The following is a 14679-nucleotide window of genomic DNA, read 5'->3' as shown; positions in this document are numbered from 1 at the left end:
TGCATGTAGAACAAGTGTTAAGAAACATGACAATAAATTAGAATATAATTTACAAAAGCAAAAATAATAATAATAAAGTAACAGTGTACCACATTAATACTGAGTATAAAATAATAAGCAACTAATCACAATAATACAAAGGTAATTTCAGTCTGTATTATTAAGGATATCTATGTGACATTCACTCCTTTATAAAGTTCCTAATGAAATGGACTGTTTTGGATGTATACACCTTGAAGGATTAATCTTAGATCTTTATTTCTGTTTTGATATTTATCAGCTGATAGTATTGCTCAGCGGAATTACTGGCACCAGGTTTCTGCATCTTGTATTGTACTATTTGATTCTAGGTCTGTCATATTTATAGCCTACACAAAGACTCCTTTTGTCACTATTTAGGAATATAACAGTATTTAGCTTAGATTATATAGATGGCTACAGTGTAGCAGCAGCAATGAACTGTGCCTTGAAACCAGTTATTTTTCTTTGAATTAGGTTTCATATTTCAGTCTTAGTCTGTAGTGTTGCTTAGTTTGTAAATCCATATACATTCTGTGTTTTGTTCCCTTTAACAATACAATTCAGCATTGCTCCAGGCAGTTCTTTAAATTCCAACCTCAGTGCTGTTATATTGCAGAGTAAACATGAGAATCCCCGGTGTTCTAGCACCAGTAAAAGAGCAAAATGTGTCTTTGGAAACATTCCTTACAATTTTCATGTCCTAAGTGAGGTAAAAAAAAAAAGTTTCTTTTCAATACAAAGAAAACCCTTTTCTCATTAGCTGAAATGACACATTAGCTGATAAACAAAATCATGCCCTGGAGAAAACTGGACCTTGATACAAAGAGGCCTCTTACTTAGGGAATGTTGTAACAACCCCTTACCCTTTCATCATACTTCTGATCTAACCAGGGCATATTAGCACCAAGGTGTTCTGTCAAAAGGATACAGGAAGTCAATTCACTTAACAGACAAGGACTACATATTGCCCTTAGTCTCTATGTGCAACTCCCAAAAATTGGGATGCTTTTATCTACTGGTGTCAGCTTTAACAGGAGTTGTTTACGTGGTGATGAGAGCAACAGATAACAAGCATATGTGAATACATGCAAGCCAACTGAAAATTAATTCCACTGGTCACAAGCGTACAGAAGTGGAAACACTGGCAAGAGGTAGCAGATGACAGGAATTTGATGGTTGTGAATACAGACATGGGGCTACACAAAACCCCTTGACAGATTGTCAATATGTTGGGGGGATTTCATAGTATGAGTCCTCTTAACATTATCTATTCTTCCATGTTAATTCACATTAATAAGTAGTGTGCAACATATTTGGTTTGTTATTGGTAAAATACATTGGTACACTTCAATCTTATATTTTGAAATTATTTTTCACTGAAAAGATTACCTTTTTTAAAAAAGTGCTATTTGAGTTAGAATTTGTAACACATTATTGTTCACATAATTTTAACTGCTTTGCAAAAAAGGAGTCATAGTTGGACACACAATCACATTCATGAAGTACCTGTTGCAAAATGCAAATGTTCAAGTACAATATATTATTATAAAGAAATACCTAGTTTCCTCATCTCCTTGTTGAGTCTGTTACTGAAAAGTGAAGGGGAACAGGAGCATGACAATTATATTTTTAATGTTATATTCCTGATTGTGACTTGCCTAAGAAGTTTGGTTTCACTTTTAAAAATGCAAAGTATTTGGTGAATAATAAAAATAGGGTAATATGAATAAGTGGAGCATGGCAGTGAAGAGTTAAGGCATCTAGCTTCTAATTTAGAGGCATGACTTTGTTCCAGTCTTATGCTTAAAGTTTCCCCTTGCTTTAAATATGGTCCACCTTTAAATAAGCACCTGGCCATTTTAGTGAAGGAATTCACTACAGCCACCCCTTTTTCAGTGTGCCTTATTTCTGACGGTCCAACAGGTCTCTTGGCCCGAGCACACTTTTGCCTTCTCATTTGAACAGAACCTAGATACCTCCATGAGTCACTTATTCTTTGGTTGCAATCCTTGCCACTCAGATGCAGTCTCCTGAACAGAACATCCACATATTCCTTCTCATAAACAATACCTCTGCTATGGTATCAAAGGAGGGAACATCTGGAATCCATTTTAACTTTCAGCTTTGCAAAGGATTGTTGCTATTACACAGTAGGCTTATCTTTTGCATTCAAATTCCTCAGTTTTGGAGAATCAAAGCTAACACGTAAACCAAATCTAGAAGCCCACAAACCATCTTTGTGGCTAGTGTTGTAAACAAAAGTGAGCTGGAGTCAAAGTGTAAGTTCTAAACAACCTTTATGGTAGTAGCAAAGGAACTGGCAATCCAGTCTTCACCACTGCTGGAGTCTGACTCCCCCATGATACTGAAATATGTTTCTTTCAGTGGAAATCTGTCTCACTTGTACAATGGTAAGATGGCTATAAACCTGCAATGAAGATTTCATTTTGTTTCATAGCACACTTGTATTTATTTCATGCACCACTGCAATAATTGTTGCACCTCTTAAAACTAAGTCCCTCATGGTTGTTCTATTTAGTATAGCTTTATATATGGCTCACAGCAGTGTTCAGGAAATATGAATTACTCCAAAGGGAAATAGGTGGAATGACGGAAAAATACTTTTTTTTCTAAAAAAATTCTGCTCCTTAAATAACATTTCCAAGCTCATTTTATAATTTAAATTGTGGTGCTGTGTCAAGAGATAAAATAGTTAAGGTTTTTAAGCTATGACTTAACATTTTTTCTGATTCTTCTTTACTTCCATAGTAGACCAACTCATAAGAACTACATTTTAAACAGTTTTAAATAGAAATGGATTCAGTGTCATTGCTAAGTCCATAATAAAAATTATTTTAATGGTGCAAGGATGTAAACAGACTATTGGATTTAGTCAAAAGAACATAAATGTTCCACAGTAAGCTATTCTATATGTGTTGTGTGAATCTTTCAAATTTGGGATCCCCTCATACTGTGTCCAGCACTTTGGATTAATAAATCCCACTTCACAGAAGTTAAAATAATATTGAAATCCTGTCAGCTGGGGCTGACCAGTGGTTATGTTTTCCACAGGGTAATGCATTTGCAAGGACATCAATCTCATTCCGCTGTGTGGCTCTCTTCGATGGACACTCTTCCACAATGTTAATAACAAGGCACATTCTTCTGCTTCCTGTGGGTCAGTGTCCTTGGCAGGTCTTGCAGCACATCTGTCTGAAGTATGCTCGACTGCAGAACTTGAACTTCAGCACCAGTGGGCAATATGCCACTTTGTTCACATCTTTGCACTCTAATAATTAAGAATATTAAAGAGAAAACAAAACAGAAATATAAATTAAAGTACAAAGAAAATTTGATGTTTAACATGCTTCTCTATCCATCCACCTTGCTTTCTTTGCAACTACTCTTTCTAGTACAGTCTAACACATACAATATTACAAATTTAAAAAGCCATAAAAATGTTTGCAGGGCTTTCAGACATTTAGAAGTGCGCAGTCTTTGCCTTGTAAGCATTATCATTTATTGGGATAACTGATCACTTTACGAAGTTAGAAAACGTGAGTCTTTTTCTCTACATTACTTTTAACTTCCTTCTCAGGAGTTATTTTATTCATTCATAAGAAGTTATCATTACCATGATTCACACTATTTGACACCACGCCTGTGACTTGTGAGAATCCTTAAAACAGAATGAGCACTGCAGCTAACAGGGATGGAGAAAACTACACAAGTGTTTTGAATAATGGTACCATCAGGGCGAGTTCAGTGACCAAAGTGAATGGTGGATTACACTTTAGGCTTGGTTCCACACATCCACAGTTTATTTTATGCTAGGAGGAAAGCCATTTTTGTGCCTACTACACGTAAAAGCTTCTTTTCAAAGTTGTGTTTTGCCTGTGTGCTGGGCTTACTGCCTCAGCTGCCCTGTTATGCTGGCAGGTAATTTTCCCAGGAAGGGAGAACAGAGCTCAGCTCCATGGAGGAGGGTTTCTTTTGCATCCCACACAGGTTGCATATAAAGTGACTTTGTGGATACATTACAGGAGCTGGAATATGCTACATATGGAATATGTAGTTCTCCTCTGGCTCATTTTTTGCACCTGTAGTAAGAAGGTGGAAATGGGGAACGGAATAGTTTGGTTCCTGCTCAGTTCTTATCCTAATACAGCTGGAGAAAGAGCTACATCTGAGAATTCAGTGATACGCTCAGGCTCTACAGCTCTTCAGTCTCCATACAATCTCCTAGTACATTATTCTTGCTCTGGGACAGGGTGTTACAGATAGTAGATTAATACTTGCAAGTATAGTGCATTTGCAGTAGCAAACTGAGTGCAGATGAGAATTTTTAGCATTTGAACCTAGGAAAGCATTAATGAGGCTGAACTTTCAGGTCTGACCAGTATTTCTGATAATGGCAATATGCATGCTTTTAGCTGAGCAAGGAGTGGTTAGGAAATTATTTAAACTTTCATTTCATTAACACAGACATTGTGCTTTCATTGCAAATCTTTTTTTCTTCAACTCTACCTACATACTGCTTTTCTAATTTTTTAATTCTTAATGGAAGCATTATTGAGGGACAGAAGAAAAGACATTGTGGGTAACTGGTTCTAACAGATATATTTCTCTACCAGCACCCACACATGGTCACTGTATTTGACCACCTTTCAAAAACTCTTCACGAAAGAGGTCAAATATCCTCCAGAAATATTTCAGGTCCTCATGTTTCTGAAGAATGGGAATACAGAAGAGACAGATGGTGAATTATAAATGAAGTGAAAAATAAAAAGGTTCATTCGATCTCAACAAGACATAAAAAGTTCACTCAATCCCAAAAATAACCCTCAAACACACAGTGTTTAGTTAAACAAAAGTAAAGCCACTAACTGCATTTTTGCTAAAAGTAGGGTTTTAAATGATCCTTTTTCATGTTTCTCTTAAGTTATTCTTCCTCTTGAGTAAACCTGGATGCTGTTCAGCTGACGCCATTTGGACAGCAATGAGAGAATATTCTGGAAGTCCCCCACAACTTCTGTTTTAAAAATCAGTTTTGAAATAGATATGGTGGCTGATGAAATAGCCTATTCTTCATAGGACTGTGGCATGGAGAAGGTTTACCAGAGTTCCTTTTGTTTCGAGTAAGAAGTGTTAATAAGTTTCAGTAAGCTACATGTATAAACTCTGGCTTGCTGAACTTTGTGGCTAGATCAGGTGATATTATGATATTAACTATCATTTTACATTAAAAAAATCACAAAATGTCACTGTGTCTCCAGCTAAAGAAATTGCATAATATAAAATATAAGAAAGAATGAAATTAAATAAAAATAGACAAAGCAGTTTTTCAGCTAAACTTTTAGATGGGCTTTAGCAGTCTAGATTCAGCAGACAAATATGTATTTAAGAGAACAGAATAATTCTGAATATATTTCAAGTGTTGTGGTAGATGATGCCTGCAGTTCACTTCCAGCAGAAAATGCAACATTATCTTCATCAGTGGCAGCTCATCAAAACCACATCTACAATATTCTAAATCACCAATGAAAAGTTTGAAAGCCCCAGAGCTGAAGCACGTGTAAAATATGTCAAGATTCAATGTAACTTTCTTTTAGTATTTCCGTATCCCCAAAATTTTGGCTCTTGTTTCATGCAAACAACCCATACCTTCCCAAAGAAAAATTTTCCAGACTTTACCAACATGATCAACCACAGAGCAGCTCAAGCTTCCTCAAAACTCTGTATGATTTTATCCTTGGGTAGCAAAATTAAATTGATAAGAAACTGTTGAACAGGCTCCACCGTCTGTGAGCACAGGCATTTAGACAACAAAGGGAATCAGGTTTGCTGGGGTTTGAAGCAGGAAGAGATCCCCCCCAGATAACCTGACCTTGCTGCAAACCAGTGTGCTGCTGCTCAAAGTTGCTTCTGCCCCGCAGTGGAGCCCAAAGCAAGAGGCAGCGCTACGAGGTGGCACACAGGCAAAGCCCCAGCCTGAGGGCAGGTATTCTCTGCTACACACACACACTCCCAAGTGGACAAACCCTCTCTCTGGGAGACCTGACTCCTTCCTTGAAATCCAAATACTGACAGTCAGATCCCATCCCACTGTACCTGCAGAGTGACAGAAGTAAGCACAGAGACACAGCATGCCTCACTCACAAATACATTAACGACAAAGTATCACAGCTACAAAATTTCTCCCATAAAATACTACTTTTCCAAAAATAGTTGTGATCTTTAGGATTAGTTAGCTCTTGAAATCTTTTCATCATCTTCAGGATGTTGAAAAAGATAAGCCTGTCTGTTTTAAGGCTGTCACTTTACTGACACTTTACTGAACTAAGAGATGTCAGCTCCTCTTGCATCTAAGAGGACTTTTTTAAAGCAGAAAATGTGTCAAATGTGAACATTATTCTGCAAATCCTGTTTGTGCTTCTCATATTCACTAAGAGCAGCTGTAAAAAAATTAATAGAAATACTAGTACAAGTATTGAAAAAAATACCTTAAAGATAGAATTTTTCCTAATTTTGGGATAGGGTAACCTTAGTCTTTCACAGATTGCGGCAAAATTCTACTGAAAGGATCTAAACATTTTAAACTATTAAATGAACTTTGAGATAAATACCTCTAGAGTGGGACATAAACAAAAATGGGACACTAAGTGGCAATGTGTTGGGAACTGTATCCTTTAGAAAATACTGTGCTATATCTCTTCCCCTTTGATTCTTCTTAACTGCGCTAATGAGCCTGGATGGCAGTCAGTAAGGAGCTGGCTTGCACCTGGCTCTCTCAGAGTGCAGGCCAAAGAACTGACAACCATCTGGAATACAGTAGAAGAGTTTTCAACATTTTCTATTTGTGGATCCCAAAAATTTTCCAGTGAAGGTGTGGGTCCCTAAAAACACAATTACCAACTGACTCACTGTACATAAGCAGCCTGCACAGTTCTACTGCAGAGGAATTCAGGCCACCCAGTGTATGGAGATCACACACAGAAAACCCCTGATTGCATTCTTCTATAAGAGACTAGCATATTCTCTGATAGTACTGAATAATTACTAGTGTAATTACTATAAATAACAACATGACCTTGTCAACGGGAAATTAAGCGAAGACTGGGACTGAATCATGTCCACTTATAAGTAATTTATTACCTTCCTTACTTTGGACTTAAGTCAACATCTCTGCTTGGAAATAAAATGTCATGTAGCCTATGAGATTTAAAAGCCTGAAAGTTTCCTAGATTGATAATCATCACTTAAAAGTCTCTTGACAGCACTAAACAGAAATAAGACAAATTAAATAACCAAGAAAAAATCTGGTATGAAGATGTTTTCGAATGATATCATTAGATGATAAGCCTCTACTTAAAATTAAAACTTTACTAAAAATAGTGAATTACAGTGATCATACATTGAACCATCTGTGTATTTCAGGGACAATTTTAGATGCTCCCATTTCATCACAAATGTCTCTATTTGCCAGACTTTTATAACAATTTTGAATCAATGGCATGGGCATTGATGGATAGAGCAGGCATTGAATGACCACCAAATCTGGGTAGACTGCAGGACAATCTCGCCTTTAAAAAAATTTTAATCAGAGCATTTGTTCCACATAAATATGATATTAAACTAAACTCCAGTGTAGTAGGAGATCCTGCATAAAAAATACACAATTATGTATTGCACAGGGATTAGTTATATTAAAAGCAACAGTGCTAGTGACATTGCAGTCAAGTACTCAAAATTCAGGGAATAAGTGTTTTAGAAAGACTGCTATTGCTGTGTAATCTCTTAATAGGAGAATTTCGTATTGCTTTCCCCCTTCCACACAAAATGAACTGCTCTCATGAGCAACTATTCTAAATTTTGTAATCAATGAGGAAACGTATTTTTTACTGCCTAGCACTCCAAGTCTACTTCAAAGTCAGCATTTCCTTACAGTTTGGCATAGGCCATTAAGAAGTTCAGATCCGAAGTATTCAATAAATGTGAATAAACTTATTTTCACAATATTATCTTATATATCCTCCACCAAAAATATGTTATGATGAAGTTAGTTAATAGTCTGACTGAAATGGACTGTATAATGCAAAAAAAAATCCCAAAACTATAAATATTTTGAACAGGCATTATAAATAAAAAAAAATTACAAGTCAGTTAGAAGAAGCTGAAAGGATGTCAGAGTGTAAGAACAGACTTGTTCTTACATGAACCGTGTAACATGAAATCTATGGTCCCAGACTTCTAATGAACACAGAATTTACTGGGTTTTGCTGCTACATTGTTGTGTTTAACACTGATTAGGCAGGTAGAAGGTCAGTGGATGAAAAGTATATCATGCTCCCCCTACATGAAATTATGAATGTTTCCATTGAACCAATAAAGATATTAGAAAACCAATGACACAAACAATAGTATTTTGTCCATGACTTAGGGTATATATGTTTAAGGGTATTTTGTTAAACAAACAATTTGTATTTAGGTTTTCATTGACTTTATCATTGATCTACAATGACTAATCAGAAAATATTTTTTAAAAAGTCATTCAAAGCCTGAGGCATGATATCATATAGACTTTTACCAATGCAATAATGCTGACTGTGTCACTTTACTCTTTTCAGAACAAATTATATTAAGATGGCAGACTTACCCTCTGTGTTGGAAATGGGAGTGCTGTCACATTTACTTTCACACTGCTGCATTGATGGAGGTCTGAGGGTTTCTGGACACTCACTGGATGCTTGTCCAGTATATGAGAGGCACTGTACTGTTCTCATCTGTTGCCCAAGACCACACTGTGCAGAACACTAAAGAAGGAGGAAGACAATTTAAAACCCTACATCCAATATTTAAATATAAAATAAAGCAACTTGAAGAAATCAGAAACACTTCACATCCACAAATTTTAAAGACAGGAATCTGAAGATGTTTGATTAGTAGAGAAAATAATTGCCATAAAATATGCCAGAAGTTTTTGTAATACATGTGAGTACTTGTCTTTCAATGAAAAGAAAATGCAATGCAATATTGACTCCCTGAACAGTTCAGATTTGAGATATAATAATAAAATTTACTCTATTTCATATATCATGCTGACACTTTAGAATAAAGAAGAAAAAAACAAAGAAAACAACAACTCAAATCTGCTAGAGGACTTTTTTTAAGGGAAAAGTAAACATCTTTCAAACAAATAGACTTTGTTGTTTCAAAACATTTTAAATTTCTGGAACTAAATAGTTACAATTTTAGTACCATATTAGTTAAATATAAAAGTGGTTCTGAAGAACTACCGTGAAGAAAAGCCAACCAGACTGTAATATTGCAGATTTTCCACTGGTTAATAAAACAAAAATGTTTCACTTTCATTAGAGGAAAATTTCTCAGCAAACAGAAAAAAAATCATTCATTTAATATTCTAAAAGCAGGCCATTGATCACTAATGAGATGCAAAAACATAAAGAAAGAAGGAAATTTAGTAAATCATATTTAGAAGCACCGCATAATGGCAGCATTATTCAGCCTGTTCTGGAGTAATTTAGCTCTCTGTATAGAAACTCAATGTATCTTATATAAAAAATTATACTGATCTCAAAGTATGTTTTTTTCAGAGACAGATATATATACAGATCTTCTACAACAGTAGGCTTTATATTTCCATCATGTTTCTCAAGGAAGAGTGTTTTAAAAACAGTACACCTTGCAACACTGTTTTATCTCAAAAAACTCTTTAAAAAAGTAAAGATACTTTTTTCTTTAAAGTGCATGTAGAAACTCACCCAGTAGAAACTAGGTGACTCTCGGACAACCATCATAAAGAATCACACTTCAATCTGACACAAAAGGGGAGAATCTTTTTGTTTCCCTCAGCCATAGGAACCATCTCTCGTCTATCTCCAGGGACACCTATAGTCCAAGAGATGCTAATGTTGGAGACTAACAGTAATGAAGACTTGCATGAACTCTCTCACCTGTCCCCAGTCTCCAGCAACCCAGCGAGGAGGAGGACATCGGCCCAAGCTACAGCGGATGCGTGCTGGTGGCTTGTTTTCATCTTGGCATTGCGCAGCTGGAAAGGTTTTTAAAAGATCACTGCTTTTGCACAGAACAATTCGGTGCTTGAATCCTGGGCCACACTTTGGTGTGCACTGAAAAAAAAAAAAAAGTTTATGTAAATAAATAATTAAAATATCAGTAAAGCACCAATAAAACTCTCAGAACTGTGATTTGTAATGCAGGACAATATATTTATGATCTTACAATTCCACTATAATCATAGTACAGTAATAATAATTTTAAAATGTTTAGAAACACCAACAAGCTGACAGAATATTGTTTTATTACGTGCAAGCTTTTCTAAGTTTTAGATTTCCTTTGCTTTTTATATTTAGACTACAGTGTTGCTATTTATGTCAGGTTTAGGAAAAACACTGCTGCAAAGTAGAAAGGTCTGCCACATGTAACACTATTATGAAACAAATTTGAGTGTTTCAATAATGAAAAATAAGATTCCCTGTTCTTAATATCACCTTTACGGTCTTTATCCACTCCACTTTATCCACAATGAACACATTTTCCCTCAATATATGAAAGGAAAGATAAATGCTGTATTAGACTTCATAGAAACCACATCATTCAGATATATCAAAACATGGTACCCTCTCCTACAGTGCATGCTCTCCTCTCCTTTCCTATTTAAATTTTAAATCTGATTTCACAGTTTTCCCTCCTTTTATTACTCTTGTGCTATGCTGACAGCAAGCAGACAATAAAACAGCAACTTAAAAAGAAGCAGGTCTGATGACCCCTCCTTTGCCTCATCTTCCTTCACTATGGTGTCACTGCTATTTCGTTTCCTTTTTGCTACTGACCATTAACTGTCATACACAGTAGCTCAACTGCAGAATGACAGAGACAAGTGCTAACAAAATTAAAACTCAAGACTTTTCCCAAATCAGTCCCTTTTTAACATGAGATATTGTAAGCACAGTTTTAGAATCCTTTATTGCATGTTAACCTTTATTCCATAAGCATATCTGCAGTAATTGGATCAGAATCAGTTGCTGACAGCATAGACCTTACATGCAGATTATGCTAACCTGTTCAAGACTGGAACTGCCTTTAATCTGTAAAGACAAAACATTATTTGGGAAACAACATTATGTGGAACTGGAGCAATATTCAAGAGATCACATACCAAAGGCTTTCCACACATCCAAAACAATTCACTATATCACTGGGGAAAAAAGAAACATCCCTAAGATTAATTTTCAAAAAAATTACTTGAGTGATGCAAACTTAATTTTTTTTATGCCAAATCTTGAAGTATCTCTGAGTAATTGATAGAAATTCTACAACAGTTCCACAGTATTATGTAAGGGTATAGCCTATGAATATATAAAACTTTATATCTATACCTACCTCAAAATCTCCAGAGGGAGGCACCTAAACTAGTCTAGATAGAATGAAGTGGTTTATTCTAAATGTTATCTCCATTTGGTTTTAGAATCTTAAACCGGGCTGCATAAAGATGAGTCTTGCATTTGGAGTTTATAATCCAGAATGCAAAATGGATATATAATCACTTTTCTTAAAATGTAACCTTTTCTTTTCTACCCTATTCAATCTTTTTCTACCAAGGTACAGCCTCTTTACACAGTACGAACTTTACGGAACACAGTAGTTCTGTATTCAGAATTTCGATATGGAATAAACAGTTTCAAACATCTTTATACTGAAGGGACTCCAACTCCATTTCTTGTGCACACTGCCTATAGAAAACTAGATGAAGGAGGGAAGAGATCATCTCTGGTAGAACTACACAAATAATACTAATAAGAAATAGAGATCAAAACCCGATGACAGTTAATATATGAGGTTTTTGATGTCATGATCACAACCGATCACTTGGGGTCCAAATTCCAACGAATGTTATGAGTACTTTCTCCCACATGCATTTCATGCAAAATACATGACTTTTTAAGCAGGAAGTAGAAGAATGTGCCCCTTCCCAGTGCTTCCTTGGGTGCTTAAAAATCACATCAGTCTGTCAAAGGAAACAGGAAAGTGACAGTTTTGAAAGGACTGCATCAAAATGTCAAATCCCAACTGGCCTGTGAGGTTTCATAATCTATAGAGTATGTTAGCAAACAAGCAACACTCCAAGAAATAAACTTTGAATTTAGGAGCATCTTCCTTCTAGTACTGCTTGAAGACACAATCTTTAATCCATGTGAAAGATGCCATCAGAGAAAGGTCTTCCAGCTACTGGTACCAGAAGAAAACAACTCTCCCTTTTGGGAGCTATAGCTCTATTCTACTAAGCAGTGGTTTCCAGAAATGGAAGTGAAAGAAGGAAATATATTGCCTTCAATAGTACTTAATCACTAAAAATAAAAGACACCAGTAAAATTTAACAAAGAGATTGTAAATTTCCAAAGAAAACAGAAAGAAAATATCCAGATAAACCAAATGAGGAAAAATTATCTTCCATTACTAAATGCTTCTAGAATTTCTGACTGCTTGTGTGGAAGTCATGAAGGCAAGTTATATGTGTTTGTCTGATAAAACACTTCCCAATAAATCCTTAGAATATTTTTTTCTGCTTTTTTAATAATTATCCTGAAAAATATAAAATTAGTCATTTAGAGTGGGTAGGTTAAATCTCTCAAAGCTCAACTATCACAAAGTGTGAAAAACCTTATGGCATTACCTAAGGATGACTACATTCCAATGGAAAAGACATTCTCAGTTTTTAATTTGATAAGAATCATGTTTACATTCTCCTACGGACTATATCTAACCAGTATACTTACAAAATGTTTTTGTTTCTCTGGCCAAAAAGATATATAATTTCTTGTTAATAATCACTGAAAATTTCAAAATTGTGCAATTACATGGATTGTCAACAAGTGCATAAGCAGATAAAACAGTTCTATAATTGTTTTATTTGTATTATGCATTGTTTTGAGTATGAAAAGAGAACTTCATAACTCGCATTCCAGAGAAAATCAGCAAGGTTTGCCATTGGTTTCAATGGAAGGAATATTCAACTCTTCATTTTTTAAGCTCACTCTTGTTTTCCCTTTCATGTTTTTGTCCAAAATTCATATAAACACACATATAAAAATGTTTAATATAGGGATTTTAATATATTATATTATATTTTTGAAAACCATGAGCAGAATAAAAAAATCAACTTTTCTCATTATATTAAAATGCTATCATCAGTCAAAACAGTCTGCCAAGCTACAGAAACAAAATTCATACTAGAAAGAAGCATGGTACTTTTTCACAATCCTGATTAATTATCACAACCAGAAGTTGATAGCAGTTTGAATCTTTAAGTAAGAATGACTTTGTTCAAAATCATTACATGATCTCGTTGCATAAAAGGCTGGACATGATAAGAGAGTGTAAAATTACTTTAGGTAACCGGTATGTGATACCTGTGGGAGAGAAGGAGCTAATTTAGGGGACAGTGACACACTGTAGATTACAGGCATTTCTAAAGCGGCAGGAAACAAAACAATGAAGCACAGATGAAACCTCCTCTTGGAAATTTTCTTATTAATCCTTTACTTAGCAAGCCCTGACAGAAACAGCAAAATAACATGGCAAAATCTCCTTACCTCTGACCAGTCCAGCGCAACCCACTGTGGGGGGCAGGACTGATTGTTGCAGGGCTCTTTTTCGATCGGCCGGTGTGTTAAACAGTTGGCAGCATCCAGGGTCTCCTCCTCAGAAGGTCCAATCTTTCTGATGCAGAGAACTGTTCGTGAACGCATTCCTCCATCACAGGTCTTACTGCACTCTGACCAATCTCCTATAAACCATCTGGATAGAAAACGTTAGGCGACTCGGTCAATACATTTCAGAAACAGAGCTGATAATTGCACAAACCAAGAATGCAAATAGTTTAAATCACTAAACCTAAGTAATTTTTAACAATACAAACATTCATGGTGAAATAAAGTAGAAATTTATGGGTCTTTTTACAAAATATTTTAATTTATGCCTCACTGCAATCATATCTTCCAATACTAACACTACCTTGTATTTTTCTAGAGCAGCAGGTTCCATTCTAGCCTATAGTAGTCAGAAAGGAGTGTTTGAGCATGACAAAACTGAAGCTATTTATGTAGGTTTGTATTGGACTTGCCTGAAAAAATTTCTGTGAAAGTGGTTTGCAATTGGAAATGTTTGGGAACCATTGCTGTAAGTTACAAGTCAAAAAGCCAAGATGTCTGCCTCTTTAGTATCATTACAATAAAATAATTCAATGTCAAAATTGGCCTTTCTGAGAGTTAATTCTCATCTGATTATGAAACATTTGTAAACTTTTCAATAAAAGACGATACTGAAATGTACAATATTCTCATTTTTTAAGCAAACACTAGTAAGACAAGAATTCATCTCATGACAACTATCATCTCAAGAGACTCTTTTAAAATTTAAAGAATCATATGACAGGTGGTAGAGGGAACTTCTGAGTGCTTCTGCATACATAGTGGAAACCAAGAATATTAGATTGCTTTGTGCTGCTGCAGAGATTAAAGCAGCTATTAATCCCACTGTAATGTTACCTATTTCTACTTATGAAATGCAGCTCAATTAAACAGAAATATCTCATAATATTGACAAGCACATTTTGTC

At 35.4% G+C, this 14679-nt stretch overlaps 1 protein-coding gene across 2 annotated transcripts in view; it reads right to left on the bottom strand.

Annotated features, from left to right (window-relative positions):
- Positions 1 to 2465: 2465 nt before the first annotated feature.
- ADAMTS6 (ADAM metallopeptidase with thrombospondin type 1 motif 6) overlaps positions 2466 to 14679 on the bottom strand; it is a 142460-nt gene continuing 130246 nt past the window's right edge. For both annotated transcript variants that reach the window (XM_005530098.3, XM_088054134.1), the window contains exons 23-26: positions 13656 to 13860; positions 9996 to 10172; positions 8678 to 8834; positions 2466 to 3310 (exon numbers count right to left, since the gene is read on the bottom strand). In XM_005530098.3, the coding sequence (XP_005530155.1) occupies positions 3201 to 3310; positions 8678 to 8834; positions 9996 to 10172; positions 13656 to 13860 (649 nt within the window). In that variant the 3' untranslated portion in view covers positions 2466 to 3200. The remainder of the gene's footprint in view (positions 3311 to 8677; positions 8835 to 9995; positions 10173 to 13655; positions 13861 to 14679) is intronic.

This window comes from Pseudopodoces humilis, chromosome 4, assembly GCF_049639895.1.
Source record: "Pseudopodoces humilis isolate 2021_Gansu_Grassland_sample_001 chromosome 4, ASM4963989v1, whole genome shotgun sequence".
Classification (NCBI taxonomy): domain Eukaryota; kingdom Metazoa; phylum Chordata; class Aves; order Passeriformes; family Paridae; genus Pseudopodoces; species Pseudopodoces humilis.
Note: the sequence above shows the minus strand (reverse complement) of the source record. Positions and strands in the feature narration are given on the sequence as shown.